General features: G+C 45.9%; 1 protein-coding gene across 12 annotated transcripts in view; it reads left to right on the top strand.

The window, feature by feature from the left end:
- ADGRB1 (adhesion G protein-coupled receptor B1) overlaps window positions 1-27,209 on the top strand; it is a 290,959-nt gene extending 263,750 nt beyond the window's left edge. For 5 of the 12 annotated variants that reach the window (XM_032681110.1, XM_032681148.1, XM_032681138.1 and 2 more), the window contains 6 exons: window positions 1,155-1,250; window positions 3,900-3,954; window positions 7,813-8,492; window positions 9,894-9,929; window positions 11,544-11,648; window positions 25,784-27,209. In XM_032681110.1, the coding sequence (XP_032537001.1) occupies window positions 1,155-1,250; window positions 3,900-3,954; window positions 7,813-8,492; window positions 9,894-9,929; window positions 11,544-11,648; window positions 25,784-25,981 (1,170 nt within the window). In that variant the 3' untranslated portion in view covers window positions 25,982-27,209. The remainder of the gene's footprint in view (window positions 1-1,154; window positions 1,251-3,899; window positions 3,955-7,812; window positions 8,493-9,893; window positions 9,930-11,543; window positions 11,649-25,783) is intronic. The other 7 variants (XM_032681190.1, XM_032681174.1, XM_032681119.1 and 4 more) reach the window with 4 other exon arrangements.
- The last annotated feature ends 221 nt before the right edge of the window (window positions 27,210-27,430 follow it).

Genomic DNA, 27,430 nt, shown 5'->3' with positions numbered 1-27,430 from the left:
TCTTTTATATCATCAACACATTTCCCGTAAAAATCACCTGGAAAATGTCCAGCCAGCCTGGGAACTTCTCTAACCCTGCAAACTTTTGACTTTGTGTGGATGGTGACCACAAAAATGACTGTGACAGCGTCAGTCAGAGGAAAGGAGGGATGAATCAGTGGTTGTCGTGCTGCGTGTCCTGCAGAGTGGAATTTGGTGGGCACCCTTAAGTTGGATAACATGCCTGGCTTAGATGGATAACATGTCAAGCTTGGCTTGTTTAACACCAAAATTCACGATTTCAGCGCATTTCTACCCCCACTTCCAAAAATGCAACATCAAAAAAGTAATTTGTGATTCCAAGAGAGCCAAGTTGCACTGAGATTTACAGAACGAAAGGTGTGTTGGCATGGACACCCAGATATTCCAGCTGGAAAGCAAAGCCAGCAATAATCAGGCAAGGAAATTGAGGGAATTCTCTGCAGCCTCCCTGTGGAGATTTAAAATTATAAATTATATCAGGGAAGAAAAGGACGAATCTTTTATGTTTCTTTTATTCTTTTCATCCTACTGAGCGCAAAGACTATTAATAACAGAGACAGGAAGGGGCTTTTTTTTTCAGTATTCATTTCATCTTCTTACAGCTCCTTTAAATTAAGTAAAACAGATTAATTCCTTATGTCAGGCCAATGAAATCAATGGGATTACACCACTGTCTTGGCTGAGACTCCTTCCACTAATTGCATTATGAATATGAGCCTGCATTGAACTCCCATTGCAGTCACTGGGATTGTTTTTTCCATTGATTTCAGTGAGTTTTGGACCAGATATTTATCAGAGGATCATAATCAAACTTTGTAGACCCCACTATAATGATTTATGCAATAGCATCCATTGTAAAGATACTGCAAGCTGCAAAATAGAAGGCATTTTTAGTCTTGATTATATAAATCAAGCAACTTGAAACAGTGACCAGGACAGCTGGAAAACCTTGGAGTTACTCTTTAGTATTGAAATATGGAACATATAAACCATGTGAAATAAATACCTGGATGCTGCTAAATCCACGTTCTTTTATCTACCAAAGACTGGTTGGATTTTTTTTTTTCTTCAGCAGAATTTAATATGTTTGGTCTGTCTGACTCTGCCTTTTGCCAATCCCTGTGCTCCTGCAGGTCCAGGATGCCGTGAAGTGCCGAGTCGTGGATCGTCAGGAAGAGGGAAACGGAGACTCAGGGGGGTCATTTCAGAACGGACACGCTCAGCTCATGGTAGGGAAAAGCACCACCTGGGCTGCTCTTGAGGGACCCTCTGGGCATTTTTAATTCATAACTGATAAACAGAGGGCTCTGTCCATCGGAGAGTTTTCAGTCAGTGTTCTTTTTTACCTTTAAACTTGTGCTTGAGCAAACTTAGCACTTAGAATAGACCCTTTCACACAAATCTGATTGTGGGTTTTTTTTTTTAAATTGTGATATCAAGGGATTTAAACTTACACACCTGCATTTGCAGACATCTTGGTGAGATCCTCTCTTTCCCAGAAAATAAAAAGCCAAAATAACACCTCCCAGGTCTTCCAGACCTTCTCATCCCCACCACGCTGCCTTGTCCTAGCTGCACTAAGTTTAATCCTGTTTTAATCACTGTGTGTTGGGTTATTATGATAAAGATGCTGTCTCAGAGGGATTGGTTTCTCTCCAAAGCACACTTTGCTTCCTTGGGAATGTAATTTAAGCTCTGTAAATCCCGGTCCTGTTGTGTAAGTCCTTTACAAACAGTGTGGATAAGGCCACAGAGGAATAAGCTGTGGGGCTTCATCTTGAGTCTGCCTCACTGTTAAGAGGTAGTTGATATAAGAAACATTTATTTTCTGAAGTTAAGGTAAAGACATCAGGAGAATCACAGGATTTGAACAAGTTCCAAAAACATCTCGTTAATATTAGAACTCCATCACAACCCAGTGATGGTTTTTTTTCCCCTCACTCCCGTGCTAAGCAAAGTAGTTTGTGCTTGGGTACAGCAAAGTCTGATTTCAAACAGCACAGTCGTGGAGTCAGGACATCAAAAGATGTTCAATTCCACCACACCTCGGTGGTGTTTGTTAAAACATTTCTCATTTCTCATTTCAGTGCATAATCTCCTTGTTTTCAGACAGGTTCTCTCTCTGCCTAATTTGTGTGTCGTTACAAAGCCCCTCGTGTGCCTGCTGCTTTGGCTTCTTCAATAATACACACCATCATCATATCCACTCTCAATCTTCTTTTCAATAAGTTATCACCCTGAGCTTTTTTTATTCTCCCTCTGTAAAAATGTGCCTTCAAATTATTTATAGAACCCTTTCCCACCCGCCCTTCACGTTCCCAGCACCCTTGGAAGATGTAGATGCTCTGTTTATTATTTTCTTGTCACTACCCCAAGTTTCAGATTTTTATATCTCTGTATAATTCCCTGTTTTCATTCATCCAGTCATTGCAAAATTCTGTGTCAGCCGCAAGTTTTGCAGCAATATTATATTCTGCACTGGATGTTTTGAGGAGCTAAGAGCTCACAGTCACTTTTTCATATCCAGGCACAAAAAACTCTGGGATCTAGAAGTGAGTGATGACTCCTCACTGATATTTTTAGAGGGGTACAATGTTATTTTACAGTGACTGAGTTGTAAAATAACCAAAGAAATCAAAAGCTTTGCAGGGTGGCAGTTTTGCTGTTACCTTTTCCAGTAATCTCCAAATCTGCCCAAGTGGTGAAAAGGAGCTTAGCTGAGTAGAACTGTTTTCCACCAAATCTTGTTGACTGGAATTAAATATAAACTTATCTTTTATTTATTTATCAGCAAAACTAGTACAGGCTGTTCAGCTGCGTTTTTTTCAGGAACTCCTATACGAAAATGAGATTATATTTTTCTGTGTCAACATTTAAATGTTAGTTCAGTCATATTTCTCTTCTGTTCTTTTCAGATTTCTTTACTATCCCAAATAATTTACCAAGGAATTAGCATCAAGGAGGTTGAGATATTTCCTCAACCAGCTTTTCAAACATTCCTGGATCTCAACTTGCAAATATTAAATTGTTTATCCCAGGGGGATGGAGAGATTTTCCCCATACTTTTCTTAGTATTCAACTTTAATCGCATTAATACAATTATATGAAATATCTTTCTGAAATTATACTAGACATAGTCAGTGAACTCTCTGCCTTTTTCTAGTCTGCAGCTCTTCTATTGCTCCATGAAAACCCATGGCCTGCTGTGACTTAGTTTATCCAGTTCTTTGAAATGTTATCTGCCAAAAGCTTTAGAGAAAGAGTTTCACTCCTACTGGGAGAAGAAAGGAGTGTGGTTGGGCTGTACAGACCACTTGAAAAAGTTCCTCAGCCTTTGTGCCTGCAGGAACCTTTGTTTTTTTATGTGAAGAGTTTCAGAGGCAGAGACTTGTTTCCACTTGGTGTGACTTGGTGACAGATCACAGGAAAGCCCAGTGGGGATGGAGCTTTCTCAGCAGCAACCCCAGATCTCTTTAATGAGTGGAGGGGAATCCACTTAAACTGTGCGTGGAGTGATGTATCCAAGACAGTTCTGGCCAGGGACCTGTTCCCTGTTTCTTTTTAGAAATGTGCCTAAACGTGTTCCAGGGAGATATTTTAACCTGCAGCTCAGAAATCAGTGAATGGATGAGCAGATGAACCCAGCTGAAAAAAAAAAAAATTACAGCTTTATCAGTGCTTGAAGTTCAAAAGCCACAGGTGAATAAAAGTGGTGTGTTGTCCGTGTTTCAAAGCCCAAACAAAACATTTTTCCTCTGCTGTTCTGGCAGTGGTTGTGTCCACCTCACTGATTCAGGTGGGGTTTTGCATTTTCCCAATGGATTTCCTTCCTTCCCCATCTCCTTTTGACCACGTCCTCTGTGTTCTCTGTCTTTCAGACCGATTTTGAGAAGGATGTGGACATGGCTTGTAGATCAGGTGAGCACATCACAGGTGAGAATCAGCAAGTGACCTGGTTTGGGGATTGAACTAGGCCATTTTTTTTTCCCTTTCTGTTTTCTCTGTGTGTGTCTTGGTGCCTTGCATGTACTTGTCTGGGTTGTTTGCCCTCACTCTCAACCCTGGCCAAGAGAAAGCAACACCCCTAATTTCCCCTTTGCTTATCCTATTTTCCTGCGGCTCTTTTGACCCTTTTAACTCAGATTAAGCACTGTCTCCAAGGTGTTATTTTTTGACATGTAACCCAGTGACAGAGAAGAGTATCAAGGAAGAAGAGCTGGGATCCATCTCTTCCTACTGTGATCCTTCTTTGCTCTAGCAACCCCTGCCTGAGGGGATCCCACCAACCGCAGACAGCTCTGTCCTCAGGAAAGGTGTCTTTGAGAAGGTCTGGAATCTGGAGAGCCTTCCCAACACTCCACCTGGCTCCAAGCACTTCTAGTGCAGTTGGACACTACCTGAGCATGTGGAAGTTGGTCAGGTCTTTCCTTCTCTGCCTGCACCTTTCTGCTGTGCATTCATTTTGATCCTGAAGATGTGCATGAGTTGACAGCCCCTTTCCCAATAACCCTGGGAAGTGTCTGTGCTTTCTGGATTCTCTTTTGCCACCTTTTCACCTCTGCAGGTTTTGTCGTGTTCTGGTCCTGGCATGCCTGACCTCATGCCTGACAGAATCTTACCCTTTGTAGATATTTAGCCTTTCATTTACCCTCCCAGACTTCCCCAACTCCCAAGCAAGAGAAATTCCAGCTTGCTTGGCACTTGCATATAATTCATATCCTCCAAACCAGGATCTTCCCAAGTCAAGGACAATACACTGTGTTCAGTTACCACCATGGGAAAGCTGCTTTTTCTCAATCTCTCTCTCTGTCTCTTTGATAATCCATCCTTCCTCCCTCCCTCTCTTCTTCCTCTCTTCCTTTCTCTCTTCCTTCATTCCCTCCTTCCTCTCTTCCTTCCTCTCTTCCTTCCTCTCTTCCTTCCTTCCTTCCTCTCTTCCTTCTTCTCTTCTTTCTTCCTTCCTTCATTGCCTCTCTTCCTTCCTTCCTCCCTTCTTCCCTCCCTTCCTCTATTCCTCTCTTCCTTCATTGCCTCCTTCCTCTCTTCCTTCCTCTCTTCCTTCCTCTTTCTTCCTTCCTTCCTCTATTCCTTCATTCCCTCCTCCCTCCCTCCCTTCCTTTCTTCCTCCCTCCCTTCTCCCTCCCTTCCTCCCTTCCCTTCCTTTTCTCTCTCCTCCTCCCTCTCTCTCTAAACATCTACCTGTCCTTTTCATTTATCTTATTCTTTATCTCATCTATCATTTATTTCTCTGCTTCTAATGTATTTATCTATAATTCATCACTTTCATTCTATCTTGAAATCACTTCTCTATCTCTGTCCTCAGCTGTCTGTCTTGCCGTACCTGTTATTTATATATTTCTATCTCTGTCAACATTTATCCCTGCCATGGTGTTTCTGTGCATTGTCTGTCACCGTCACTATCATTTATCTGTCTAATATCTATCTATATCTTATTTATCTTTTCCTGTCCTTCTCTCTTCCTCACTCCCACTCCCCGTGCTTATCACAGTCACAGTATATTTATCTCACTTATCCTTGTGATATCTTATTTCATGGTCTCTTTCTGTCCATTTATCTCTTTTCAGGGTCTGTCCATTTTTTTTTCTTCCTGTTTCTCCGTCTCACACTCTCTAACCTCATTTCTAGCTGTCTGCCTCTTCTCATTTGTCTTCCTCCTTCTCTTTTGACACCAAATACTGAGTTCCAAAAAAAAAATCACATGTGAAAAATGTGTGTGAGACCTTGCCTGACTTGAAGGGATGCTCCAGGATGATCCAGGCTGGGTGTTGGCATACCCAGCCAGCTGTAAACCACAGCAATCCCTGGACCTCCTGCATTAAAGGAGCCTTTCTGGATCTCCTACCATGTTTTTTGCTCCCAAATCAAGCTTCCCAGAGGAAAGGAAGGAGCTGATTTTTTTCACATGACTTCAGAGCAGGAGACCCTGGAACAACCCCCAAGCTTCCCTTCCTTTGCCAGCACAGAACTTTACAATTTGAGGGTTGGTGTCTGCCTGGAGAGATTTTCCTCCTCTCATAAAGTGCTGTTAGTTAATAATAATAATCCCCACTTCAGAGACCCTTCTATATGGTGCCTTGAATAATAAAAAATGGCAATCTGCCATTGGTTTCTGGCCACCCTTTCTCCTGGAGGCACCATCTCTCATGTTCTGATGGGTTGGGGATGTGGCTGATCCCTCTCATAACCCCCTCACGTAGAACCACTGGTAGGGTTTGGTCCATGGCTTGGTGTCCAAAGCTCACCCCACTCCAGGCTTGGAGATTGCCAAGTGGAAACCTCTCCAGACATGCTTTGTGCAGCTCATGGGAGCATGGAGGGGAGCCTGAATCAATGAACCTTGGTGACACTCCTAAGGGAAGGGTTTGACTTGCTCTGATTTGTCCTCTGGCAATGTCAAGGTGGTTGTGGCTGCCCTGGTTACACTCGATGTGTTTGGCTTTAAAAGCTCTTGGAAAGTTCTTTTTATCCTCCTTGGTGCCCTTGTCATCCTGCTTTGCCTGCTTTTGGAGGGGAGCTCTGATCTCCCAGCACCCCTCACTCCCACTAGGAGCTGGTAGGAAAAATCAGTGTGTCCTCAGTCCTGTGGGATACCTGAGTCATGTCCCGCCTCTGTCCCAGCTGGAGCAGCTCAGTAGTGTCAGGTTCCCACAAAGATCCTTCTCCCTGTCCCAAAAAAAGACCTTTTTACCTATTTTTTATTTCCTACTCAGCCAGGGGAATGGGGAACTTGCATTTATTCCTCCTTTCCTGTGCTGAAATCCCAGGTAAGTAGCCTTCAGTCCCATCATTTTGTCCCTGCCCCACGGGCTGATCTCCATGATTTTCCTGCCTTTCCATCCATGGAGACATCCAGGTTGACATCATTATCTTCTCAAGGTCTTTGTTGCAGCCTGAAGTCAGCTGAGTGATGGATTCTTACACCCAGGAAAGGAGCAGATGTTTGTTGTGTGAGAATGAGTGTCTGTGTGTCCATGGCATGTTCACTTCCTCCTCAGTTTAAAGTTTTCCTCCCTTTTTAAGGAATATTCATGTCACTGCTTCCTTTCCTGAAGGGAAGTTTAAAATTACTGAATAATTAGGTCTCATGAAGCCTCGCCATGTTTACTAGAATGTAAGGTTTTTGGAAAGCAGTTTGGAATTTATAACCGATTTTACTGTATTTCAAAATACCAATTTACTAACACTGAAGCTGTTCAAGGGAAAAGAACAACCTGAAGTATTTCAGTGAGTTACAAAAAATAAATTATATTTGAAGGGGGTTGGAACTGGATGACCTTTTAAGGTCCCTTCCAGCCCATTCTATGATTCTATGAAATCACGGATAATGCTGCATTTTTGATTTTCTGAATCCAAGTAATTTTATTTACATAAAAGCAACCTTTATTTTAAAGAATTCTACTCCATAAGCTAGAAATATATATAGTTCATATATATATATATATGCATATATTACATGTACTAAATATATAAAAGCGTATTTGTTATTCAATATATTGTTATCAACATGACAATATTTGTTGCCTAGATGGGAGTTTTGGCAATGATTGTGTAGGAAAATTCCCTTATTTCCCTATCTTTAGCTTTGCCTTCAGTATCCTAGATTTAAAATACAAAATATTTTAAAATATGAATATATAAATAATATTAAACCATGGGCTCTTCCTGAGAGGTGCAAGGGAACGTGCTGGCGTGGTGTGACTGTGGTGGGTTGTGCTGATGTGGTCACCAAAACCTGGGCGAGGTGCTGAGGGCACTTCTCTGTCTCCCCAGTGCTGAATAAAGACATCACCACCTGCAGAACCTCAACCATCACGGGAACCCTGAAGCGCCCATCGCTGCCGGATGAGGAGAAACTGAAACTCAACCACCAGAAAGTGTCATCGAACTTCAACAGTCTTCCAGCCAACGTCTCCAAGATGCACCTCCAGGGCTCACCACACTACCTGGGGGCCATCAACCTGAACGAGTTCAGCAACCACTCCCTCACCCTGAAGAAGGACAAGAACCAGCCACCCAAATCCATCTACATCTGCGACGGGGACATCTTCAAGAAGTTGGACTCGGAGCTCTCGCGGGCGCAGGAGCAAACCCTGGACACCAGCTACGTCATCCTGCCCACCAACACGTCCACCCTGAGGGCCAAACCGCCCAAGGACGAGAGCAAATACAGCATCAACATCGACCAGATGCCTCAGACGCGGCTCATCCACCTCAGCATGGCCACTGACCCGGGCTTTGTGGTCAAGAGTCCTCCCCGGGAGCCCGTGGCCATGGCGTGCAGCGAAGTCCAGGGTTCCTCCATGATCCAGCAGCAGCAGCAGCTGGCTCCACAGAATATCTCCAACGAGTCACAGATGCCCAACAGCCTGTGTGACACGGGTGACTCAGGGAACTCGGGTGTGGTGTCCAAGAGCGAGACCGTGTCCACCCTCTCCATGAGCTCCTTGGAGGTGAGCGTGGGATTTGCTGGGTTGTTCTCAGCCCGGGATGGTGCCCTGCCCTCAAAGGCAGATGTTCCAAGAGAAGCACCTTAGGGCAGGTGCAGCCCACCATGCAATGCCAGTAGTATATTCCCAAGAGGGATCACCAGCACAGGATACTATTTTGGAATGTAATGTTTGAAATCTCTCACAACTTCCAAAGACAGATTCCATTTATGGATCAACTGCCTTTGGCCCTACAGGTACTGCAGGATCAAAGAAAAATGGTAGTTTGTCAAAGACTTCTCATTTTAATGCAAGACACGTGTCTTGCCTTAACTTTTCTCCTTCCATCCTCTGCCTCTGTTTCCCTCCTTGATGACTTCAGTCATGACACAGATGGGAAACTCCTGGTGATCCAGGGGTAAAGTGTCCCTAAGGCACATCCCACAATGCTCTTGGCATCAGGGGAATGTCAGAGGTTTTACACAAGTGCATCCCTCTCCTTTTGAGCTTTGATAACTCATTTGTATTTCAAGGCCAGGTTGGATGGGGCTTGGAGCAACCTGGTGTAGTGGAAGGTGTCTCTGCCTCTAGCAGCGGGTTTCTAGATGATCTTTAAGGTCCCTTCCAACCCAAACCATTTGATGGTTCTATGATTCATGCTAGGGCTGATATTAGCAGTTGTCCCCAGATTTTAGATCTTACACCGAGGTCTGTCCTGGGGCATCTGGCCCTGTTCCTGCTTGTTGCCAGAGAGCAGCTTTCAACCACTGTTGTCCAAACTTCAGTCTCAGCTGGCTGGTGCTCAGAAGCTCCAGTAGATCCATTGGCTGATCTGTTCCCTCTCTGCTTCCCATTCTGTGAACAACCTGAAAACTCACAGCCAGGACAGAGCTCGAATTGGTCAAAATCCCATGCCCTCCTCAAGGTACAGTGGTTTTGGTAGAGATCTCTCAGGGTGACCTAATTGTGGCCTTCCAGTACCTTGCAAGAAAGATGGAGAGGGACTTTTTGCAAGAGCATGTGGTGACAGGACAAGAGGGAGTGGCTTTAGACTGAAGACAGTAGGTTTAGATTAGATATTAGGAAGAAGCTGAGAGTGTTGAGGCTCTGGAGAAGGTTGTCCAGAGAAGTTGTGGATGTCCCATTCCTGGAATTGTTTAAGCACAGATTGGGTGAAGCACTGAGCAACCTAGTCTTGTGGAAGGTGTCCTTGCCCATGCTGGGGGGCTGGAACTGGATGATCTTTGAGGTTCCCTCCAACCCAAACCATTCTATGATTCTAAATGGTTGACACTTTCCATCATGAAGTGCCAGAAAAACATGTAGAAGGAAGGAAAAGGAGAAGGACTGTCCTTGTTTTATCTACTCTGATTGTATCAACCCCTCACTAACCTTCACCCTTCTCTTTCTCTCTCGAACACCCAGCGGAGGAAATCCCGGTATGCAGAGCTAGATTTTGAGGTGAGTACATCCCTTTTGGAATGTTCCTTTTGAGGGATAGGATGAGAAAAAGAAACAGTGCTTTCTTTTCTTTCTCTAGCCTTCTTTCCTGCTTTTGCCAAAGAGCCTTCTTGAAGGGTTTAAAACTGGTGGGTTGGAAGAGTTGTGCTGGGGTAACAAGGCTTAGCCTGTGCAGCTAAAAAAATAGGGGATTTATTGTTAATGACCTTCATAGAATGAGCCTGGGTGGAAAAACTACTGTAGGTAAGGAGATATCTGTCCTCATACCTGAGGCACAGAGTGGATTTTTTGAAAAGCCAGTCCTTCACAGGGGCAGCAATCCTCAGTCCATCCTTCCCAGAAGGGCTGTCCTTTCCTTCTCTATCCTTGTCCAGTTCTGGGGAGGTCTCATCTGGAGTGCTGTGTCCAGTTCTGGGCTCCTCAGGACAAGAGAGACATGGAGCTCCTGGAGAGGGTCCAGTGGAGGGGGACAAAGATGATTAAGGGATCATCTGATGAGGAAAGGCTGAGGGAGCTGGGCCTGAGAGGGGACCTCCCCCATGTCTGTCCGTGTGTGCAGGGAGGGGACAGAGGATGGACCAGGCTCTGCTCGGGGGGGCCCAGCAATGGTACAAGAGGGAATGGGCAGGAACTGATGCCCAGGAAGTTCCACCTGAACATGAGGAAGAACTTCTTTGCTGAGCAGTGACCCAGCGCTGGAACAGGTTGCCCAGAGACGGTGTGGAGTCTCCATCACTGGGGATATTCCAGACCCCTCTGGACACAGTCCTCTGCCTTGTGCTCTGGGATGACCCTGCTGGAGCAGAGAGATTGGACCAGATGACCCACTGTGGTCCCTTCCAACCTGACCCAGCCTGACCCCATGATTCCCCTCACAGCTACCACTTCTTCCAAAGCAGAGTCACATTAAGGGCCCAAGAGCTGGAATCCCTTAATGCTGGAATCACTTCAGAGCTCCAGGCTGGGAATTTTGTCTGAAATTGAGGCACCATGGCACATCTAAGCTGCCACCTTCTCCACTTGTCTAGCCCTTGGCAGAGCACAAGGACAAGCACATATGGAAATCCATATTCAGTGTGCTCTCACATGCCAAGGGAAGTTCTTACAGAAATCAGTCCTGGCCCCCCTTTCTGGGCAGTAGAAGGTAGAAGTGAAATGCAGATGGGTCAAATTAAAAAAAAAAAAAAAGAAATTATGGAACAGTTTCTGGTGGAACTTCCCCAAATTCTACATGTTTGTGTATTTACTGGTGACTTACTGAGAACAGGGTTTTCATGGGGTCAAATATCAGTTAAAGAAGGTCAGCAAAGCTTCCTAGGTCTGTCTAGTAGAACATGGCCAGTCAAGCACAAACTGTGCAGCATAAAAAGTTGGTTCTTGCAGGTTTAGGGTAATGGTACAGTCAAAAATTAATAATTCTTACTTTCTTCCACCATCTCACCTTGAAAACAAGGGCAGTGCTACTGTGGGTCCTCAGGAAATGTTGAAGGTATTTAGTGCACAGCAGATTTCACCTGCAGGAAGACAGATCTTGGATTTTGTAACTCTGGGGGGGAGGAAATGCTCCTTCTGAATTGAGTTTTGCTGACCTGTGGCCTTTTGTGTTTGCTCCAGAAAATCATGCACACGAGGAAACGTCACCAAGACATGTTCCAAGACCTAAACAGAAAACTCCAGCACGCAGAGAAGGACAAGGAGTCTCCAACAACGGACAGCAAGGTCAGTCAGACACTTCCAGAGCCATCATCTCCAACAGGAGCATGAGAAGCAGCAGGAAGGTTTAGGAGCACTCACTGAACACTTTCCCTTGTTTTTCTGTCCATGGGTGTTGTAACAAACACATGCAACACAAAGGACAGGGAGGCTCACAGAGGTGCCACCAGCTTGTCTCCTGGTCAGCAGCCCAGAAGGAGGATGTCTGTCCTCGTGTCTGTCCATGGTGTTGTCTGCTTTGTGTTTGTGTCTGTTCTTTGCATTCCCTTTCAGGCCATCTCTTTGTGCCCTGTACATCCACTCATAGCTGGCAGCTGGAAATTAAGATGAAATCCAGGTGGAAAGGGGAGAAGGCAGGAGGAGGGGATGTCAGGAACCATCTACCCGATGTTATGGGGCCAAGTCAGAGGTCAAGGTGACAGGGATGGGCTGTTTAGGAAGGCCACAGCAATGGGATTTAAGCTGTGGGGTTGGCAGCACATCCTGGGGACTGAACCCTGATTAAATGTGGGTTATTGGTGGCAGCTGATCACCACATCCATGTAATATGAGAATATAGAAATGGACCAGTCCAGATGAGGACAGAAAGATGCTCCGAGGGCTGGAGCACTTCTCCTGGGAGGAAAGGCTGAGAAAATTGGGATTGTTCAGCCTGGAGAAGAGAAGGCTCTGAGTTGACCTCGTTGTGGCCTTTCAGTATCTAAAAGAGCTGGAGAGGGACTTTGGGCAAGGGCCTGGAGTGACAGGACTGTGATGGTCAACAAAGGGGAAGGGCTTTAACCTGAAAGAGTGAAGGTTTAGATGGGATACTGGGGAGAAACTTTTCCTTGTGAGGGTGATGAGGCCCTGGCACAGGTTGCCTAGAGAAACTGTGGCTGCCTGAAAGTGTTCAAGGCCAGATTGGACAGGGCTTGGAGCAACCTGGGCTAGTGGAAGGTGTCCCTGCCTATAGCAGGGGGCTGGAACTGGATGAGCTTTATGGTCACCTCCAACACAAACCATTCTAGGATTCCATAATATACATGATTTTCCTCAACAGGAGCAAACTTCCAAGGAAAAGGAGACTTTAGGGAAGGCAGTTTGAGGGAGACAGCTTTTCAGAGGGGCAGAGATGTAAGACTAGAACCAGATATCAGGAGCCTGTGTAGTAAGTGATGTAGATGATACAAATAAGGGAGGGCAGGCTGGTGGCACTTTCCACATGTCTCAGCCAGCTGGGCAAGGACTGAAAGGATGCAGGGAAGTCTGTTGGCTCCAGCTGAAGGGAAGAACAGGTGTCGGAGCCAGATTGGCAGGACAAATTAAATTTGGGGGTTGCTTGCACTCAGAAGAGGGGCAAGGTGAGCTAATTATGACATTCTTGGTCATTTATAATCAAAGTCCCTCATGACAAGAAAGACATTGAGGGACTGGAGAGGGAAAGGAGCTGGAACATAATTATGATGAGGAGCAGCTGAGGGAGCTGGGGGAGCTCAGCCTGGAGAAAAGGAGGCTCAGGGAAGACCTTTTTGCTCTCTACAACTCCCTGAAAGGGGTTTGTAGCCAGGTGGGGGTTGGTCTCTTATCCCAGGTAACAAGTGACAGGATGAGTGACAGGATGAGAGGAAGCAGCTCCAGTTACACCAAGGAAGGTTTAGCTTGGATGTTAGGAAAAATTTCTTCACTGAAAGGGTTGTCAAGCATGGGAAGAGGCTGCTGAGGGAAGTAGTGGAATCACCATCCCTGGAAATGTTAAAAAAACATATGGATGTGGTGCTTAGGGACAGGGTTTAGTGGTGGCCTTGGCAGTGCTAAGGGTTGGACTTGATGATCTTAGACCAACCTTAAGGATTCCATGATTTTAAGTCAGATCCAGGATGCAGCATGACCAAGGTGGGGTTTATTTTGATGGGACTCCCTTAGAGGCAAGACCAGAGCTGAGAGGGTGATTGAACAATAGGTTTCGTTTGGTTTTTGGGGGAAGCAGAGCCCTGCAGAGCCTTTGGTCTGTGTTCAGATCTCCCAGCATTGCTGTGCTGAGCTCCAGAGGTGTGATCCCAGCAAATCCCACTTTTATTGCCCATGGCAAGGTATCATTATGGGCAGCAGAATGAGAGGGATAGTGGATCTAGCAGGCAGGTCCAGATCAAAGAAGCCTGTGGTGGCCCAGAATCCCAAAGTTTCACTGAACATCATCTCTCTGCTTTATTTTTTCTATTATTTAGGATCAATGCAGCTATAAACCCAAAAATGCTTAAACACCACATACAAGCTAATCCATGGGATGTTTGCAGCAGGGTTTTATAGATTGAGGTGTCTTTAGCATTTCAGAGATGCATCTGTGTAGAATTAAAGTTTCCACTGTCAGCATCAAAGGGCTCTGAGCTGCTGAGGGGAGCTCTGAAGGTGGCCTTTGCATATTGACTGAGTCTTATTCAAGTTGGGATTTTCCCTGGGATCTAACCCAGGAGGGGGAGCTTGTGAAGATCAGTATTGGCAAGTCAGGAGCGGGTATTGGTTTAAAAACCTCCAAAGCAGCACAAAGCAAAATAAATAGCATTTTTTTCCCACCCCTTTTTCCACCATTCGCTGCTGAGGAACCTGCTGGAACCTCCTTCACCATCTTCAGGTTGCCCTGAAGGGGAGGCAAACTGCAGATACCAGGGATTAAAGTAACAACAAAAGAACGTTTTTCTCTTTTATGTATGTTTAGGTTATAAAACGCTGGAGTGTTTCTTCTGGTGGCAGTGATAAAACAAACGTTAGCGTAAGTCTGGCTTTCACTTTGCATCAAAGAGCACTCCAGACCTATCCCAACCCCTTCCATAACGTGAATCCAAACTCATTCCTTCACCAGCAGGAAATTCCTTGCCTTGTGGGCATGAACAAGGTCATAAGGATCCTGGGATACCCTTGAACTCTTCCTCACCATGGAGCAGGAGGGATATTTTATGGGTCCAGTCCGTCTGCCTGCATTGCTGTTATCTTTGATTTCTCTTTCAAATAAGCAACCACAAAGTCAAGCTCCCAAGTCTCTCCCCAGCCCTGGCAGTTTCCCAACCTCTCCTGGCAGCATGACCCGTTGTCCTTAGTCCTTTCCAAGTTATGATGCTTTTCCTAATCTTCTCAATCTTCCTCTCTCCTCCTTCAACTCCAAGGTCAGGAAGGTGCTGCTGAGACTTGAACTAAATAAACTGTTGTCTGCACAACACAGACATCCTTTGGGAATTCCTAGGAATGATGCTGACCATTTTTAGGGATTTGGTTTGGATATAAATGCCAGTCCTCTGTACTCCAGTGCACTGGCCAAACCTGATTATCCTGTCACAATAAATACGTAGTTCATATCAAATGAACTACAAAATTATCAGATTTTAAGGAAACACCAACAGATTAATGGGATGAAGAAATAGCTTTTTTGTCTCTTTAGGAAAAGGGGTTGAAAATTCAACCATCACATGTGTTTACTGCTGAGAATTTCTCCAGATTCATTGGTAAAACATCAATTTTAAAGGGTCTTCAGCAAAGACCTGAAGGTTTGTCCCAGCACATGTATTCCTGCTCTCCAAGTATCCTGACACATGGAAACTTTGGATAAGTGTTACCTCTGTGTACACTTGAAAAATGAAGAGGAATGTCCTTTGCTCACTGTCCCAGAGTTATTTCTGCAGAGCTGGAAACATAATCAGGGACTCAGAGAATCGTTAAAGCTGAAAAAGACCTCTCAGATCAACCATTAACCCACCACTAAACCACGTCCCCAAGTGCCACATCTTTTTAATCCCTCCAGGGATGGGGACTCCACCACTGCCCTGGGCAGCTGGGCCAGGGCTGGACAACCCTTTCAGTGAAGAAATTTTCCCAGATATCCAATTTAAACCTCAACCTGGCACAGCCTAAAGACATTTTCCCTTGTTCTGTCACTCGTTACTTGACAAAAGAGACTGACCCCCACCTGGCTGGAACCTCCTCTCAGGGAGTTGTAGAGAGTGAGAAGGTGGAGACAGGTTTGGAGATGGATTCTGCTTTCCCATCACCCCATGACCAAGGGGTCCTAATTCACATCCCACTGAGAATGGGATGTCCTTTCTTAGGCAATAAACCGTATTTTTTTTCAGTTTATTACATGAAATTTATTCCACGTGACATTTAGGTTTTAAAATCTCTACCTCAACTATAAAATGCTCCAATTGGAAGCACCCTCAGCTATTCCTGCTGAAAATCACGTGGACCAAAGCACACAGGATCCCACATCCACCTACCCATTCCCCTGCAGCAGAGTGCAGGGGTCTCACTCGTAACAGCTTTAAGCTGAAAAAATGTGATTTAATTTGGATGTAGGGAAGAAATCCTTCCCTGGGAGAGGGTGGGGAGGCCCTGGCACAGGTTGCCCAGAGAAGCTGTGGCTACCCCATCCCTGGAAGTGTCCAAGGCCAGGTTGGATGGAGTTTGGAGCAAGCTGGTCTATTGGAAGGTGTCCCTGCCCGTGGCAAGGGACTGGAAATAAATGGTCTCTAAAGTCCATTCCAACCCAAACCATTATGTGATTTGTGGCTTTATGGACTAATCAGGGATGTGGACACTGTTACCCAAAGCTCATTTTTCAGTGCTGGAATTAAGATATGAGCAGCAAGATCTGATGGCTGCAAGATGAAAAATCAATTTTTTAATGCATCTAATAGATCTCTGTATGACCTTACCATGACCTTTCCAACTCAGGATATTCTAGGATTCGGAGGTAAATTTTGTCTCCCTTGCAGTCTTGAACTTCACTTAAAGCAAGGAAGGTGGAGGTGATTTTTTCCTTACACAGAAGGAAGTTACAGCGTTGTAGGCAGGACTTCTTTGCTCCTGTTATGCTGGAATTTGGGACAGATTATCTCTGTCCACCTGAAGAGATATAAAATCTAAAAATAGCATCTCAGGGGCAGGTTTGCTTTGCTCACCCTCTTCTCAAAAGGCTCACAGCCAGCCTGTCTGTGGATATTTCACACTGTTGCCCTTCTATTTGATCCCAGACCAAACTGGGAGCTGGTGCAGACCCTGAGCAGAAAACTGAATGAGCTTTGTGTGTTAAATATTTATCCCCTGGGCAGCTTATTTGCAGCCAGGAGGCTTGAAAGGAACCAAAAGGCTTGGAGACAACCACAGCAGGATTTGCATCAAAATAACACCCCCATCCACCCCAGACATCCTGAGGAAAATTTAAAGCTCTCCTGGAGCCTGGGATCTACCAGACCCTCCTTCTGAAGGCTGCAATAAGCAGTGAGCAGCTTCCACCTGGACCATAAATATCTCTTTGTAGTTTTAAGGCATATTCTGCTGCCCAAATGGATGGATGTTGGAATGTGAGGTTGGTACTGACTCACACAGCAGATTCCTTCCTTCCTAATCACTCCCATCACTTTGAGTCGTTCTTTACCTCCCATATTGCTACCAGAAAAAAAAAAATCCCATTGTTGGAAATCTCCCTTCAAGTTTGTTTCTGTGTTTAAAAGCCTGACCTTTGCCTGGCAGACTGCAGGCTCCAACATGCAGTTTCTTTCCCTGTTTCCTCCTAAATACACACAGTTTCCAGGGTTTAAATTCTTGTAGCTGAGAGCTCTTCACATTAAAGCAGAGTAGTGGCTGTTTTCAAGCTGCTTTGTACTACACAGGAAATATTTGGCTGTGCAGAGCTGTGTTCTCAGGCTAAAGCATCTCCAACACTGCTAGTCCCTGGGACTTAATTGCTAACGAAATTCCAGCGCTTGGGCTGGACATCCAGAGGGGTTCACATGCTCTGCAACAGCTTGATGTGAAAGTGGAGCCTTTGCAGGCTTTAAAAAAAGCCAAGGTTTTGCTTCTGCTACAATTTGAAAGGAATGGAAGTGACACTCCTGCCTTCCCCCTCTGCTGGAGTCCTTTGATCCAGCTCTATTAGGGAAGTTTGAATCACATACATATTCCTCTTTTCCTGCCATCATCTGGCTTTGCATTCATTTTAAACCTCTTTGCTGGTGCTGAGGTCAGAGCAGAGCTCCCAGATTCCTCTGATTTACTCCTTCTTGCTTATTAGCTCCTTGCTGTGTCCTGCTCTTTGCAGCTGGACTGGCTTTTGCTTTGGCTGGAGCCCTGTCCTGGAGCTCACAGACAGGATCAGGGATCAGTTTGTAATTCATGGAATCACAGAATGGTTTGGGTTGGATTGGATTTTAAAGAACATTTTGTTCCAACTGCCTCCCACGAGCAGGGACACCTTCCACTATCCCAGGTTGCTCCAAGCCCTGTCCAGCCTGGCCTTGGACACTTCCAGGGGTGGATCCACAACTACTGTGGGCAAAAAGCAGCTCTCAAATCCAGTCCCACCTCTCTGTTGGTCCTGAAAAAAAAAAAAAGGCAATTGCTTCAAAATCCAGCATAAAAAGATGCAAAGAGTTTTTTTGCCTTTGTATGACTTTTTGCTATTTCCTTCTAGGCAGTGTTTCTGTCTTGATTCCTCACTTTCTTTTCTCACATAGAGATTTTTCTCAGCTTTCCTCTTTGGACACCTGGAGATGTTCCCATTCCACCAGCACTTGCTTTGACATCTGACAGAGGGATGAGAAAAAAGGGATCATGGAGTGACAGGACAAGGGGGAATGGCTTTAAGATGAAGGAGAGCGGGTTTAGATGAGATATTAGGAACAAATTCTTCCTGTGAGGGTGGGGAGGCCCTGGCACAGGTTGCCCAGGGAAGCTGTGGCTGCCCCATCCCTGGAAGTGTCCAAGGCCAGGTTGGACGGGGCTTGGAGCAACGTGGGATAGTGGAAGGTGTCCCTGCCCATGGCAGGGGGTTGGAATGAGGTCTTTAAGGTCCCTTCCAATCCAAACCATTCTGTGATTCTGTGAATATTGATCATTATTGCAGCTTATCCCCTCTCAGGGCTCTGTGTCTCCCTGGTGTTCTCTGCTCCATGATAGGATTAATCCTTTGCTTTCTGACCTGTCCTTTCTCTGGCTGACTGAGAAGCCCTGCTCCCAGGTGGGAAAACTTGGCTCCTATCCATGGGAACCTCTTTGCCTGGGCTGAGGCTGGGGGTGGAGGAGCTCAGGTGGTGGTGGTTGTGTCACTCAGGGTCATTCCTCACTGAGGAATCAGAAAATTGGGAAGCTTTGCTCCTTCTGCTGCTGCCTGGGTGTCCCTCTGCAAGGGAAGCTCCACTTCTGTGCACAGTGTCTCTGTGCCACATCTTTAATCCTCTTTGCACTTCTTAAAGGCTTTAGTAGCTGGCAAATTTTAAAGCCAATTAGGGCAGTTTTTATAGGGAGGAGCTCTGCATAAAGTCCAGTAATTACTGCAATAAATTCTGTTATGAAAATGACGTCAAACCTTAATTTCTTCAGCCATAAACCATCTGTCAGCTCCTGGGTAGCCAAATATACCATCAGTCAGAAGTTCACCTCCTTCTGTACATCACCTGACACCTCCTGTCCCAAGAATTAGGCATCAGTTCCTCTGTATTGTTCAAAGAAACATCCTATTCCCTGTATCCCCTGCTCCAACACCAGGAAGGGGCCACCAGCAGATTGAACTCTTGGTTGTTTAAACTCTAATATCTAAATAATTCTTTATAGAGTCTAAATAAAAGACTCTATAAAAAAACCCAAAAAAACATGCTTTGGGTGCTTCTGGTCCCTTTCTGAGTCCCTGGGTGCCCCCATCAGGCAGCCTTGAGTGTTTTCAGCATTTTAGGGGATTTATTCCTCCATATCTTCCCAGTGGGCTCTTCAGCAGACCAGAAGCATTGTCCCAGAAAGGGATGGGATGTAAACCAGCAGGACTAACAGCAAGAACAGTCTGGAAAACAGCCTGTTCCTGGTGCTGGTGGGACCACGGGCTTTTTCTGCAACTCTCAGGATTTTTAGGAGTCAATGCAAAGAGCCCCTGAGAGTCAGAAGACCTCCTTGATCCAGTGCCTGTTCACCTTCACTAGATTTTGGCTCACAGAAGCCCCTTCAGGTTGGATGAGCTTCTTAGAACACAGAAGCCAAAAACATATTTTTATACCTCTGCACATGCTGAGTATTTCAAGTTTCCTGACTGATTTCCAAGTCAAAAATCACACATTATTTCTCCTCTTTTTCTTTCTTTTTTTCTTTTTTTAATGTAATGGAATTCTGACCAAAGTCAGCCCTTTCCTTTTATTTTGCTTTTCTCCTAAATGAAAAATAAAAGAGAAAGCATAATCTTTGTAGTTCAACAGCACAGAATGAAAGAGCTGCAGCTACTTGTTTCCTAGAAGGAAAGGAAAATTTATCATTCTCCAAAGAAACAAGGCAGCTTTCCCATTTTCTAATCACTTTTCATCAACATTGATCCAAAGATGGATTAGACAGTGTGGGCCACATTTATCTTCCACATCCCCTGCTCTGGGCTCTGAATAACTTCATTCTGGTCCTAAAGTCATCAGTGTCATGGGGAGGGACCGTTTGGGTCATGAAATATCCTTCAAGTTGATACCAGGGGCGAGGAAAGCAGCGTGGGAGGAGCTGGTTCCAGGGGAGTTATCACTGTGGAAAGCACTGAGTTGCTCTGCAGGTTATTCAGGGTAAATACAAAAATCAGGTGTTAAAAATGGAAACAAACAAACCCAAATAAAACCCTAAACCCCACCAAACAAGCCCAGGGAGATCCAGCTGAGCAGATCACACATTTGATTGTTTTTGGCTGAAGGGTGAAATCAAAGCTGTGCCTCAGAGCAGCCAGTCGGGCTCCTGGGTCCTGTTTCTGCAATACATGGATGCTGCTCCCAAGGAAAAGAGTTGCACAGGAATACAGGTGCTCTGTATGAAACCAGGCTGGATCTCTGAAGGCACAATAATGGGCAGAAAAGTGTGGAGGTCAAGGGAGGTGATCCTGCCCCTCTGCTCTACTCTGGTGAGACCCCACCTGGAATGTTGTGTCCCCAGCACAGGAAGGACGTGGAGCTGTTGGAGCAAGTCCAGAGGAGGCACCAACATGATTAGAGGGGACAGAGCACCTTTCCTGTGAGGAAATGCTGGGAGAATTTGGATTGTTCAGCCACCTCCCTGAAGAGGTGGCTTCAGGGAGACCTCGGAGCCCCTTCCAGTGCATGAAGGGACTCCAAAAGAAATGGAGAGGGAATTTCTACAAGTGCCTGGAGTGACAGGACAAGGGGGAATGGCTTCAAACTGACAGAGAGCAGGATTAGATTGAATGTTGGGAAGGAATTCTTCCCTGGGAGGGTGGGGAGGCCCTGGCACAGGTTGCTCAGAGAAGCTGTGGCTGCCCCATCCCTGGAAGTGTCCCAGACCAGGTTGGGCTGGGCTTGGAGCAAACTGTGTAGTGTGTGGCATCCCTACCCACAGCAGAGGGGTGGAATTAGATGGTCTTTAAGGTCCCTTCCCACCCAAACCATTCTGTGATTCTGGGATGATTCTCTGAAGACCCCAGGGTAGGGAAGTACCTGCTCCACCACCAAGACCTTTCCATAACCACCAGGTGACTCGTTGGAGAGTCTGCCAGGACCAGCTTTAGAAGGAGAAGCCTGTGTGGATTATCCCAGTGCACTTTGCCTCTGTCTTTCTTAGGGATTTGGGGATTTTCGTTGGCACTGCATCTTAAATGCCTTTATCCCAAATCCTCTCCCTCCACCTTAAAGATTTGCAGCCAAAATTAAATCACAGCTCAATGAAGGAGATTCTGAGTGCCCCCAGGGGTCTGAAGACCTCCAGTCTGCCCTGTGCAGCAGGTTTTACCCCACCTTGGAGTCTGGGTGCTCCCTCCTTTCCCACCCCTCCAACAAAACCTTCTGCTCCGCCATCCTGGCACCAGGCAGGAACTGATAAACATTCCCCCCTTCCCAGTGTCCAGGGGCTCCTGGGCTGTGTCAGGGCAGAGTGATGGCTCTGTCTCTGTCCCCGTGAGTTCCTGGCAGAGCAGCCCCTGCTGCTTTCAGCCCCTGGCTGGAGCCATTCCTGGCTGGCTCCGAGGCGCCAGGCCCTGCGCCAGCTCCGGCGCCTTTTCCAGCCGGATTACACAACTCTCTCTCTCCAGGTTTTTTCTTCTTTTCTGGGCATAGCTAAGTTTTCCCTCCTGTCTGCAAGGATTGCTAAGACCCCACAGTGGAGCTGGAGGAAAATGCCAGAGCTGAGGCATGAGCCCAGAGGCTGTTTCTCTGTGCTGTTCGAGTGGCCGAGGCCCCATAAAAACCTTTTCCATATGGAGGGAAAGAAAAGGGGAGTTGTTCCCAGGAGCCTGCTACCAATTCCCAGGGTGTCTGGTGCCAAGAGGAGATTTTCCTTTGTCTCTCAGCATCCTTGGCAGAGCTCAGCCAGGCTGATTATCCTGAGTGGGCACCAAGTCCTTCTGCACCCACCTCTGAGATGGCACCTCCGCTCACATCATTAGAGAAGTCTAATTCTTCTCTGAGAGGTGAGAAGGTAAAAGCAAGGTTCCCTTCTCCATTTCCTCATTTCCCAGAGCTCTTCTTCATCTTTTAGCTGTAAATAGACATCTTTGGGGGTTCTCAGCCTGCTGCAGTCACAGCCAGGTAACACATCACACAGATGAGGTGAATGGAAACCACCACATGGGGTTGGACTCATGACCAGTCTCTGCCTCCTTTCCATGACAGAGTAAAGAGAAGCTTGGAAAAATACAAAAACTGGGCAAGCACATGGTGGTGCATCTTCAAGTGATCCCCAAGACTCCAGTAGTTCGTGCTCAGAGACCCCCTGATGCAGAACGGTGTCACTTCACTTCGTAGTACTCAAGTGGATTTTGCTTCTTTGAATGTTTCCACCTGTTTTTTATAAGTTTGGAAGCTTTCAGCTTGAACAGAGAGCTGTGGAAAGGTGGTCTGGAGTATGACTGGGCCCTGTGTGCAGGCCCAGCTCCTGGGATTCACTCCTTGGTGTCCTGTCCTGTTCTGTAGTTCTCATGTTGGAAGAGATGATCCCTCCCATCAGTGATCCCTTCCTACCATCCAAAAGTCCTCTTTGACATCCATCCACAATCCCTTTTAAAGATGGAAGATCATAGTCTGGGGGATTTTCCTCCTCCATAACTTTGTTCCTGGCTGGAAACTTGCCACCTTTATCATTTCCCTTATATCCTTCTCCCAGGAATCCCATGGAGTGCACATAAAATTCAGGATGCAGGTGCACTGCCAATAAAATATTTGCTGTTTCATTCTCTCTTCCTTTCTTAATTTTTCTCCTCTTAATAACTCCCAACATTTAATGTCTGGCTTTTATCACCACTGAATAATTATTGTAGCCCTTGGGTGTTGTTCCCCGGTGCTGGATCTGATCAGAGGCCACTGATGGAGATGTGAACTTATAATTGGTTTTATTGGAGTTTTTATTCCCACAATTTCTGTTCCCTGCATGGATTTGCAGCTGCTCTGGCTCTCTAATCCGTGACAAGGAGAGCTCTGAGGTTTGCTGATCACGTCCAGTGCATGATCAGAGCTGGGTGCACCCTCCCAGCGTGAAGGGGAGGCTGAAGGTCAGGAATGTGGCAGATGGAGAGACTGTGAAAACAGGGATTGGATGGGAATAGAAGAACCTGGCTGTAAATAATGCCAGCAAAGAAAGGCTTTCATTTGAGGGGGAAAAAAATGGAATTATTTATGAACTTCATGCCTAAGATCCCTTGTGCTGCTCTGTTAAATACAGCTGTGGACAGTGGGAACTTTAAAAACTTGTGGCATTTCCACATGATGGGAGAAAACCAAATGTTTTTCATTGAAAACTCTGTCCTGAGCAAGGTTGTTTTTCTTCACCTTTTGGGAAACTTTAATTTCATTCCATTTTTTGTTCTATATGTGCTTTTGTCTCTTTGTGTCCCTTCTCTCTGCATCTTTTCAGGCATTCAGTGGTCTGCAAAAAACACTGTGGGTAGAAATTTCCCTTCAGGAAGCCTCAAACTTGTCTCATTAAGACACACACAGAGATAAATAGGTTCAGCTTTTAGTAGGAGTGGTTCTAAAATAAGTTCAAAAAAAAAAAAAAAAAATGGAATAAGTCAAGAATTTTATCACCTTTTCCATCCTATTAGTGTTAATCACCATTGTATTAAATAATGGAATAAAATAAGAATAACACCAGCAGCATTAACAAATTCTGTATTGGAGAGTTGAATGAAAACCTCAGATGAGGATTTCAAGAACTGGAGTGTTTTACATTCTTCTGAGCAATACTTGTACAAAACTTCAGTAAAAAAAAAGAAAAACCAACAAAAACAAACCAGTGGCTCTCAAAAGACTTTAAAAATGTTGGTTTTCTCTCTTTGAATTAAAGAGAAAATCATATTTATTAAGATGTTATTTATTTATTTAATAAATAAATAATTGTTTATTATGAATTAAAATAAATATAATTTCAGTTTTCACTTCCCATTGAGATGGTTTGTACATTAACCACCCTCTAATCACCAGATGCTCTCACCCAGAGCCTTCTCCCTGGGAGTGGGGAGGAGGCAGGACCAAGCACATTGTATTTTTATACTAAAAGCTAAAGTTTGGAAAAGCAGAAATCTGTGGCTTGGGTGATGCAGCAAAAGCTGCCCCTGTAGGGATAATTCTACAGCACCTTTCCTGTCAGCACTGCAGTTTGGAGGTGGGAAAAACACCAGGCTTCCAAAAATGTCTTAGGAAAGGACGAAATGAGGCAGCTGGATTAGCGTGTGGCAGATGGGCTTTCAGGTTTCCTACAGGGCTCCAACAATCCCTGCAGCCTCCTGGAGCACAGTCAGGACCCCACAGCCCCTGTGTGGCTTCATCTCCCCTCAATCAATCCATTTTGGTGGCAGCATTGAGCTGTGACATGTCCTGGGCTGCACATCATCATGTCTGTGTCCTTCTCCCCACGCTTCTCCTCTCCTTGTTGAGTCCTCCCTGCAGCTGCTTTTCTCCCACCCTTCCCGCTTGCTGGCACTTTCCCTCTGTCAGGAAAAGGGCTCTGTGCCCCTGTCAGAGGCAGGGGAGCCTTTCCTTGCCCAGTGCTGGAATGTTTTGTGGGGATGATCAGCTGTGAAAAGCATCACTCGTGGTCAGAGGGGTGGAAACTTCGTGGAACAACTCATTTAAAGTCTTTCCATGGACACGCCTTCATATACACACATCTTACAGAACCTCCCCAAAGCCTTGTCCTGGTGCAGATCAGCAGAAACACAGGAATATATTCCCTGGATCGATATCCATGGTGGGATGCTCTGGGAGACTTGGCAGAGAGAAGTCAATAAAGCCTGGGAGGCTTGGGGTGCAGTTGATGGAAGTGTTTTCGGTTCCAGAGCTCATCAAACAGCAGGGCCTCGCTGGTGAAACACTGAGCAGGTTCTGCTGCAATTAAATAGCCTAAAAATAGCTGTGCTGCACAAGGAATGCGCATCCATATCAGGTGCAGTGTTATGTACAAAAAGACCTCATTGCAACCTGGATCTCATAGGATGGTTTGGCTTGGAAAGGACCTTAAAGCTCATCGTGTTCCCTGCCATGGGCAGGGACACCTTCCGCTAGTCCAGGTTGCTCCAAACCTCATCCAACCTGGCCTGGGACATTTCCAAGGACGGGGCAGCCTCAGATTCTCTGGGCAGCCATGAAGAGGAATTCAAGATGGGCTCCTGATTAAGCCAACTGAGTTCCAACCCCCCTGCTGTGGGCAGGGACACCTTCCACTAGCCCAGATTGCTCCAGCCTGGCCTTGGACACTTCCAGGGATGGGGCAGCCACAGCTTCTCTAGGCAACCACTGCCAGGGCCTCCCTACCCTCCTAGGGAAGGATTTCTTCCCAATATCCCATCTAAACCTGCTCTCTGTCATTTTTGTCCTGTCACTACATGCCCTTGTAAAAGCAGGAAAACAATTTAAATTTTCAAAACCATGTTCAGTTTTTCAGTGGAACTGCAGGTGGCAAAAGCTTGAGCTGAAAGTCAGAATATCTAGGCATTAGTTGATAGAGATAGCAGTGGACAGAAAGCAACATTTTCTTCCTGAAAATGGCCAATTTACACACCAAGGGTCAGTTTTATTGAAATTCCACTTTATTTTGGATCAGGAGCTACAGAGAAAAAAACTGTCTAATGCAAGAGGAGGTAAAAGCACGGTATTTGTTGTGTGGGTACTAACCTTTCTTTCTTTCTCTCTCTCCTTTCTTACACTTCCCTCTTCTTGCAGCAAGAAAAACAGCAGACACCAAACAAGAGACCCTGGGAAGGCATCAGGAAAGTCCAGTCCCCACCATCATGGGTTAAAAAGGACATGGAACCCGTGGCACAGTCTCCCTTAGAACTAAAAACTGTAGAGTGGGAGAAAACAGGGGCCACCATCCCCTTGGTGGGACAAGACATTATTGACCTTCAGACAGAGGTCTGAGCAGAAAGGGAAGAAAAAGGACTTTTTTTTTTTCCGGAAAACAAACGAAACAAACAAAAAAAAGAAAAAACAAACGAACAAACAAACCACGTTTTAAAGAAATGATTAAATTAAATCGGAACCGAGCAAGAGAAGTGTTTGGTTTCTTTTGAAACCTTTGGTAAGATGGAGTAACTTTTGTATTGTTTCTCAGCAGAGAGGGGGAAATATTACTTTATAGAGTATAGTAGCTGTAGGTTCAGGACAACACGAGCTTTCCCAGGTAGGACTGGAGAAGAAGAGCCTGGAGGAGAGCGAGGAGGAGGAAGAGGGTGGGGAGGGGCTGCAGGGGATGAACCCTGCTGAGATGTTCTCGGGTTCTGCACACCAGGAGCCTTCCTGCTCTGCCACGGGGAGGTGTGGAAGGACCAGCGGCCCAGCAGCCACCACGGAGGGCCGAGAAGATCGGGGTTGTTTGGGGACCACGAGAGCGGGAGCCTCGCGGGGACGTGGCCTGGCCGGGGGAGACCCGGCCCTGGGGGGCCCATCCTCGTCCCCCACCTCTCCCTCAGCAGCTCATCCGAGAAGGAAGGAGATGGGATGCTCCAAGAAAACGTTCCCACTCGTGTGCCACGCCGTGACCTGGAATTGTGGCACGTCCACGGCGGGTCCTCATGGAGCCTGGAGGGGGAATTGGTGGCATCAAGAGGTGAGGTGAGGTGGGGCTTCCTCCTCTCGTCCCTCCACAGCGGAGCTCCTTGGAGTTGTGTCCCTCGGGAACGGGACAGGCACAGGAGCACAGGACCGGCTCCAAATCCTCACCCCACCTCCAGGGAGAGGGTGGAAGGTGTTGGAAAACAGACCAACCAGAGGAATGTAGGTCGTTTCATTGACTGTTAAATAGATAAACTCAGCACCGGGGCCTTGCAAAGGTCCTTTGGCCTCATCCTTTTTTTTTGTTTGTTTTTTTTTTGTTTGTTTGCTTTTCTGTTATTTTTCCTTACTTTGGGACTTCAGATTTATTCCAAGCTGCCCCTCCCTCCCTGGAAGGCAGAGAGAGAAAGAGGGAAAGACAGACCTGCCAGTGTACCTGGAGATATTGGAATACAGAGACGTTGCCTTAGGACATTGAGACAAACTGACAACACGAATAACGTCCTCTTGGAAACAAAAAAAAAAACAAACAAAATAATCTATTTTTTTCCTTCTTCTTTTCTTTTCTTCAATAAAAAGAGAACTTGAAACCCGAGACCTTTCTTTTCTTTGGCTCTTGTCATTTCAAATGCCTTTCTGTGCCAGGCATGGGGTGAGGATGCCACCTGCTGAAGGTGGAAGGCAAGTTGCTCCATGGAAAGTTTGGGATGGTGGGAACACACACAGTGTTTTGCTTTGTTTCATTCAGTTTGGGCTGCGGTTATTTTTCCCCTGGCTACTTCTTATCCTTCCTCCCCACTGCCCAGAGCCAGCAGG

The sequence above is a fragment of the Chiroxiphia lanceolata genome, chromosome 1 (assembly GCF_009829145.1).
Source record: "Chiroxiphia lanceolata isolate bChiLan1 chromosome 1, bChiLan1.pri, whole genome shotgun sequence".
In the NCBI taxonomy this organism is placed as follows: Eukaryota; Metazoa; Chordata; class Aves; order Passeriformes; family Pipridae; genus Chiroxiphia; species Chiroxiphia lanceolata.
The sequence above is the reverse complement of the archived record's forward strand: the minus strand, read 5'-3'. Positions and strand labels throughout refer to the sequence as shown.